This window comes from Papaver somniferum, chromosome 7, assembly GCF_003573695.1.
Source record: "Papaver somniferum cultivar HN1 chromosome 7, ASM357369v1, whole genome shotgun sequence".
NCBI classification, from domain to species: Eukaryota; Viridiplantae; Streptophyta; class Magnoliopsida; order Ranunculales; family Papaveraceae; genus Papaver; species Papaver somniferum.
In genome coordinates, this window is record NC_039364.1 from 117827197 (window position 1) to 117835110 (window position 7914).

General features: G+C 35.6%; 2 protein-coding genes across 2 annotated transcripts; both read right to left on the reverse strand.

Annotated features, from left to right (window-relative positions):
* Window positions 1-249: 249 nt before the first annotated feature.
* LOC113295110 lies at window positions 250-2274 on the reverse strand. Its single transcript, XM_026543462.1, has 3 exons — window positions 1792-2274; window positions 1450-1675; window positions 250-719 (listed from the first exon to the last, which is right to left on the reverse strand). The coding sequence occupies exons 1-3, from the start codon at window positions 2272-2274 to the stop codon at window positions 250-252; spliced, it is 1179 nt and encodes a 392-aa protein (XP_026399247.1).
* A 324-nt stretch (window positions 2275-2598) lies between these two features.
* LOC113295111 (L10-interacting MYB domain-containing protein-like) lies at window positions 2599-3626 on the reverse strand. Its single transcript, XM_026543463.1, has 2 exons — window positions 3294-3626; window positions 2599-3192 (listed from the first exon to the last, which is right to left on the reverse strand). Exons 1-2 carry the CDS (start codon window positions 3624-3626, stop codon window positions 2599-2601), a joined length of 927 nt encoding a protein of 308 aa, XP_026399248.1.
* Window positions 3627-7914: the final 4288 nt, after the last annotated feature.

The window sequence follows — 7914 nt, forward strand, 5'->3', positions numbered from 1 at the left end:
TTATCCCAGATTAACATAGAAGTTGTTTGGTTAACATCTCAATCACCCAACAGAAATCATAAGTATAACTTGAATCATGTTTGTTTCGCTCTCGAATTTAAACAACAACATGCAAATAACAGTATCCAAGTCTAACTCATCCAATTTAAACAACAATATGCAAATAACAGTATCCAAGTCTAACTCATCCAATTTAAACAACAATATGAAAATAACAGTATCGAAGTCTAACTCAACAGTATGCAAACATTAGCCGCGGCGGCGACGCTGATAATCATTCCACATTGCATCTGCGATTGAAGTTCGAAGTTCTGAAGCTACTTCTCGTTGTCTATTTCTCCCAAGTGTAGGGCATTCACTGTCTTGTTGCATTCTTGGATCGGTTTCTAGTAGGTTTTGTAAGTTCTCATCATCGAAAATCAAGTCATTAATGCACTCTCTGCGGATGTGGTTATGAAGGATGCAACATGCAAGTACAATTTTCACTTGTGATTCGAATGGATATTGAGGCTGCAGTTGCAAAATAGTGAAGCGTCTTTTAAGTATACCGATAGCACGTTCAATTGCATTCCGTAACGATGCATGTCGGAGATTGAATACATCCTTTGCACATTTTGGACGATTTCCACCAAATTCCTTCAAGTGATAACGGACACCATGATATGGAGTAATAAACTGCGGCATATTGGCGAATCCTGCATCAGCGAGATAAAATTTACCTGTACAAACAAAAAAAGGCTAAGTTATCAATCAAGCTCTCCGTGGATATAACATAAATGTGATTATAGACTCTACTGCATATAGGATCTTCTTCCCCATTCTAAAATGAAGTACAAACATTATACAATTTTCCCTGCAACAGTAGGAATAGGAATGGCAGCTATTGCAATGCAGTGCTAAAACCAACAGTAACTACCAAAACCAAAACCCTTGTTACTGCCCGTATTTTACTCGTTTACCATTTGGAAGACCACTGAACTGAGAGCCACCCATGAGTTATTAGCTCTTTTCTGAGAGCCATAGTATCAATGAAATGGATTCACAGATGAGATTAAGTGGGTCTCGTAAGACCACTGAACTGAGACATGGGAAGTGTAAAAAAACAGACAAATAGTTCCCAATAATCATTAAAATGTCATGCTCACAGATGAGATTAAATATCATACTCTAGGAATAATCATTAAAAAAAAACAGACAAATAGTTCACAGATGATATTAAATGTCATGCTCTAGGAATTCCAAACACATAATTCAACTGGAGGGTTTCTTTGATAGTAAATGATGAATTGAACAAATGATGAAAAATACAGCATGACCAGCATGCCTATCTATCTAATTAAAAAGTAGTTGTCTACCTGAGCTTCCCGTTAAAAAGATGTCAAAGCTAGAAACATGGGTTGGTAATAGTATTTGGAAGTAGAATGAAAAATATATGATAGCACGTTATACCTTCGGGCACAATTAATCTATCACATCTTGTTAGAGCTGAATCTAGTATGCGTGAATCAGTAGCCGAGCCTTCCCAGCCAGCTAGAACATACTGAAACTGTAAGTCAAAGGAACAAGCTACTAAAACATTTTGCGAAATGAACCCTTTTCTGCACCAAAAAGGGACTTGTTCGTCGAGACCAACCATTGCTGGTATTTGTGTTCCATCAATGGATCCTATACAATCCTATAATGAAAAGAATACGAGTAAAAAGTAGTTGGCTGTGGATACAAACATATTTATATATACAACAAAAACTAATTGAGTTTATGTGATAAATCTTGGTTGAAGATATGCAATACCTTGAAGTATGGATAAAATCTTGGGTTTTCTAAGATTTCAGTGGGGGTATCAGGCCCTACTGGTACAAGAAAATCATCTGCCAATGCAACAATAACATCCAAGACTGCATTAAAATGTCTACTAATTGTCTCACCTGAATGCTGAAAACGCTCTTGAAGTATACTGTTACGTTCATTATGTCCAACAGCAAGCATAAAAATTGCTACTTTTTCTTCAACACGAACTCCATTACTATGACGAAGTAACTCCTTTTCTTTCAACATATCACATAATCTTAAGAAAACATGTTTTTCCATACGAAAACTATCCTGACATCGTGCATCATGACCATTTAAGACTTCATCTACATGAGATGCACCACTAAGAATTGAATCATGGCATATTGTTTTCTCCAAAAAATATTGGCAATAAAAAGCAATTAGTGTTGTTGTGGCTGTTGTTACAACTACTACCAAATCTTCTTCATCGTCAGAACTCGCCATATTACGATATCTTATATGTACCTACCAACAGAAAGAATATAGAAGATAAAAAATCATTATATCAATAGAAAACACACAGAAAATTAAAAATCAACATGGAAACTTTAAAAATAAAAACATTTCAATTTAATTCATAGAGCAGGAACATAGTTCATAAAAAATGAAAGGAAAACTACTATTACAGTACCATAACAACACTAAACTTAAACATTAACCAAATTAAATCTCTGACACAAACTACTAAATGAAAAGAAACTTAAACATAACCTAGTAATTCGAAATCCCTGAGAATACTATGTGGCCAAACTTCACCCTATCAGACACCTAGTCACTTAAATTGGAAGGATAATATGCGGGAATATTGAGCTTCGATAACAACCACTGTCGTTTCCTGTTCCCAGTCAATGCAATGAAAATCTTAGCTTTCTTTTCATCTTCCAATAAATCTAGCGCCTGCACAAAAGTATCATCATCCAAATTTGGTACATCCTCGAGTGCGGACACTAAACTTGCCTCTAAAGATGATGAAATTTTGTTTTCTTCTTTCTTAGTCGAAACATTGTTCACAGCCGCTGCCATTACCTGAATTGCATCTACCATTCCTTCTCCTGTACTCTTTTTGGTCTTTCTAAAAGGACGTGAATTCAGACCTGTTGAAGCTCGAGCCCTTTTTTGAGTGTCAGATGTACGCAAGTCCTCATCCTTATATTTATATCCATTCTCATTCTGTTCTTGAGGGGTATCTGGAGATTGCGTGTTATCTAAATTTTCATTATCATGGTCATCATCATCTTGCACAGTATTGTCATTCCTACAACGGCTATACCTTCCATTGGCCCTATTATCCCCAAATATAATAGCTAACTCATCAAAGTGAGCAAGGGTCTTTGTCCTCCGGCATTTTACATCAGGATGCTTCTGCAAGTGGAATTATAAAATTTTCCTATTAGCATATCTTCTAAATACAAAACGAAAATCAAAATTCATTCAATGGTTAAAGAATAACATAAATTACAAACCTTGATATAATCATCCCATACAGCATCATCAGCAATCACAATTTCTCGCGACTGATCCCATACAAATCCACTTTGACCTCTAAGAGTACTCACAGCAACATAGTTCTTCTTCAAAGTTTTCATACGATTTTTCAACACATCCTTGGTAAAAGAAGAACCAAAACTCTGCTTGAAATTATCAACAAAGTGTGTCCAAGCATATTTGCTGAATTGACCATCGAGTAGTTGTCCTTTCTGTACTTGGTCTTCCATTAGACCTATGAACAGTCTATCCATGGGAGGAGTCCAAGTTGTCCTTCCAGTTTGGGGGTTGGATGATTGATCACTCTCCATATTCTATAATCAACTGAATATGTAAGCTATTGCTAAACAAACTTTTCAGGAAACTTTGCCACACAACAAAGCTTAACCCAGTGAACTTGGGAAGCTAGTAATTACTCAAACAAAGCTTGTCATAAACAAAATGAATTACCTACTGATTAAATCAAATCTACTAAAAAATCTTTCCCAAATTTAAGTCATACCAACCTACTATAAACAAACAACCTAAATCATTATAATTACGATGATACCAGCAACATGCAATTGATAAAAACAAAATAAAACATATGTAGTAATGAGAAGAAAAACCACTATCAACAGAAAAACCAAATCATTAATCTATGAAGATGATATCAGCAACATGCAATTGAAAAAAACAAAAGACAACATACACAATAATAAGAAGATGGATAAATATTCATGCATCAACAAAGATGATAAGAAAAAGAAAGAGGATGAATATGGTACCAGTAACTTGCAATTGATTCCTAGCAGATATGATATGAAAACCCTCTGTAAAAAAAACAAATTGAATCAGATTTTATAGCAACTTGCAAATCAGATTTGCATGATAAGAAATTGAATCATATAAATTACTAGGATGAATTTAATCATAGAAATTGAATCAGATGTAAAAAATTACCTACTAATTTAATCAAATTTAAAAAATTCCTTTCCCAAATTTAAGTCATACCAACCACTATCAACAGACAACCTAAATCATTAATCTGATTACGATGATACCGCCAACATGCAATTGATAAAAACAAAAGAAAACATATGTAGTAATGAGAAGAAAAAAAGAGGATGAAGATGATACCAGTAACTTGCAATTGATCTGTTGCAGATTTGATATGAAAGCGCTCTGTAAGAAAAACCAAATCAGATTTGTAACAAACTGAATCGTAGAAATTACTGGGATGAATTTGTTAAACTAAACTAGTTGAGAAGAAAAGAGAATACCTTGTGCCAATTTTATGTGGAAACAATATTTGCATCAGTATATATAGGGAAGAAATTGGAAAATTCAGGTATGAAAAACCCTATCGTGGGTTTAGTAATGGTGATACAGGTATCATGGATTCGTGGGAATGGTAATGGGATTGTGGAGTTCTATCCTTGGCGAGGAAATTGGAAAAACAGGTATCTGAGAGAATACCTTAATCACACCTTTTTAGCATACGAAAATCACGGTGGGTTTTCTTATTCTTATCACAAGTTGGGAATTGAGGGAAGACAAACACGATATAACCATTTTATCTAGATAACCCATCCTAGGATAAGGATATCCAAGCGGCCAAACACGACCTACAAGTCGAAAACTTCGTAAGAATGATGGATCCAACTATATACACGAAAGATTCCTTTGGAATATTCCCCCAAACCTTAAACATATTCGTTTTCGTCAACTTCGAGACATGAACCTGGCTCTGAGATTGAAACCTGGCGGTAAGTGAACTACTATAATTCGGAAACTTCGTAAGAACGATGAATCCAACCATATATAAGAAATATTCCTTTGGAGTATTCCCCCAAACCTTGAACATATCCGTTTTCGTCAACTTCGAGGCATGAACCTAGCTCTGAATTGAAACCTGGAGGTAAGTGGACTACTATAAGACGAAAACTTCGTAAGAACGATGAATCCAACCATATACAGGAAAGTTTCCTTTGAAATATTCCCCCAAACCTTAAATATATCCGTTTTTATCAACTTCGAGGCATGAACCTGGCTCTGAGATCGAAACCTGGCGGTCAGTGAACTACTATAAGTCGAAAACTTCGTAAGAACGATGGATCCAACCATATACATTAAAGATTCTTTTGGAATATTCCCCCAAACCTTAAACATATTCGTTTTCGTCAACTTCGAGACATGAACCTGGCTCTGGGATTGAAACCTGGCGGTAAGTGAACTACTATAAGTCGGAAACTTCGTAAAAAAATGAATCCAACCATATATAAGAAATATTCCTTTGGAATATTCCCCCAAACCTTAAACATGTCTGTTTTCGTCAACTTCGAGGCATGAACCTGGCTCAGAGATCAAAACCTGGTGGTAAGTGGACTACTATAAGTCGGAAACATCGTAAGAACGATGAATCCAAACATATACAGGAAAGATTCCTTTGGAATATACCCCCAAACCTTAAAATATCTGTTTTCGTCAACTTTGAGGTATGAACCTGGCTCTGAGATTGAAACCTGGCGGTAAGTGGACTACTATGAGTCGGAAACTTCGTATGAATGATGAATCCAACCATATACAGGAAAGATTCCTTTGGAATATTCTCCCAAACCTTAAACATATCCGTTTTCGTCAACTTCGAGGCATGAACCTGGCTCTGAGATCGAAACCTGGCAGTAAGTGAACTACTATAAGTCGAAAACTTCGTAAGAACGATGAATCCAACCATATACATGAAAGATTACTTTGGAATATTCCCTCAAACCTTAAACATATATGTTTTCGTCAACTTCGAGGCATGAACCTGGCTCTGAGATCGAAACCTGTCGGTAAGTGAACTACTATAAGTCGAAAAATTCGTAAGAACGATAAATCCAACAATATACAGGAAAGATTCATTTGGAATATTCCCTCAAACCTTAAACATATCTGTTTTCATCAACTTCGAGGCATGAACCTGGCTCCGAGATCGAAACCTGGCGGTAAGTGGACTACTAATTTTTTTTTGCAGAAGTGAGAAATATTTTTCCGGAGTGAGAAAAATTTGTCGTATCCTTACGACGACTTTTCTTAAGAGTTGTGGAAGGGGATGTAGAACTTTCATCACAACCATCCATTTCCATCTACATTCGTCCATTAATTTATTTATTTTTCCTTAATACTTTATAATAATCTTATTTTCCATATTACATCATATCTATTATTTCTTTATCAATTTCAATAAAAAAATTCCTTCACAGTTCGAGCTGCAACTTGGCTTATGCGATGCCAATGTTTAAAAGTGCAGCTGAGGTTTTACCCCATGTTTCATCAACTAATAGATATGAAAAAATATACATTGTCATTGTAGAATGTATGTTATTGTTTATAGAGAAGAATGTATGTGATTGTTTACAGAGAAGGCTTCACGTTGTTTGCGGCTCAGTCACCTGGGCATTATTTTTGAACATTATATTTTGTTTTACAACTCTTAAAAAGGGTTGTCATAAAGTAAGTATATTAAAGAACCACAAACTTGACAAAACTTGCGATTATGTAGGAATGGTTAGTGGTGTAGACTTCCATGCAGGAGGCTTATGATCAAATCCCAGCCCCCAACCTTATTTTCCAATATTCTATATTTTTACTTCAACAACACTTATAAGTGTTGTTATACGTTTTTATTAAAAAAAAAGAAAAAAACACAAAACTTGTGAACTATAAGGATAGTTGATGAGCTAGACTTCTATGCAGTAGGTTCATGTTCGAATCTCCCCTCTAACACTATTTTTCATCATTATATTTTGGTGTTCTTCAACAACTCTTGTGAATATTGTGATAGGCTTAGTCACTACCTTTATGGAACAGAGTTGTTAAAGCTAAATGTCGTCACAACTCTTTTTCTTAAGGAGTTGTCGTTTGTTTTCTTAGCACAACCCCTTGTTTCCCAAGGGTTGGCAGTGATGATATACGACAACTCTTCCTTTGAAACCAGTTGTAAAACATAGGACTTTCTACGATGTTTAGCGAAGAGTTGTAAATCTCCAGTTGTAGATGTATATTTTTCGCGTAGTGTTGGACAATATTCAATGGAGCAAGGCTCAACATGAACTATTGTTATTCTTAATTTATTCACGGAGAGATATGAAAAAGACTTTGAAACTAGAATTTGTGATGAGACGATAGAAATTCAAATAACAATATCCAAGACAAAAACTAAAAAGTTTGCCCCGAAGCCCTGGAGGTGCACGGTTCTTGTCTCTTCTAAGAGCGCATGAGACAAGAGAACACCTTTTCAACACACAATTAATTTGTGTTAGGGTGAGCATCAGTGATATCACCACAAAATTCCTGCACGGGTTTGTGAATCTCCATTCTCACTGATTGTTTAGATCTAGATCTCTTCTTTCCTTTAGGTTTATCCTTTCCCGTAGAATCAATCACACTTTGAGGAGGAGAAAAAACAGAGTTACATACCTTATAGAGGTTTGACTTTTGGAAGAAGTTTAGCACATTTGTCAATCGACTAGCCCTCCGCTGTTGTTTGTTGACATACCTTATTTTTTGTTTGTACTTGAAGCATTGTTTGAGTTCGTGACCTTCAATGGTACAGTAAGGGCATGTTGAGTCGAG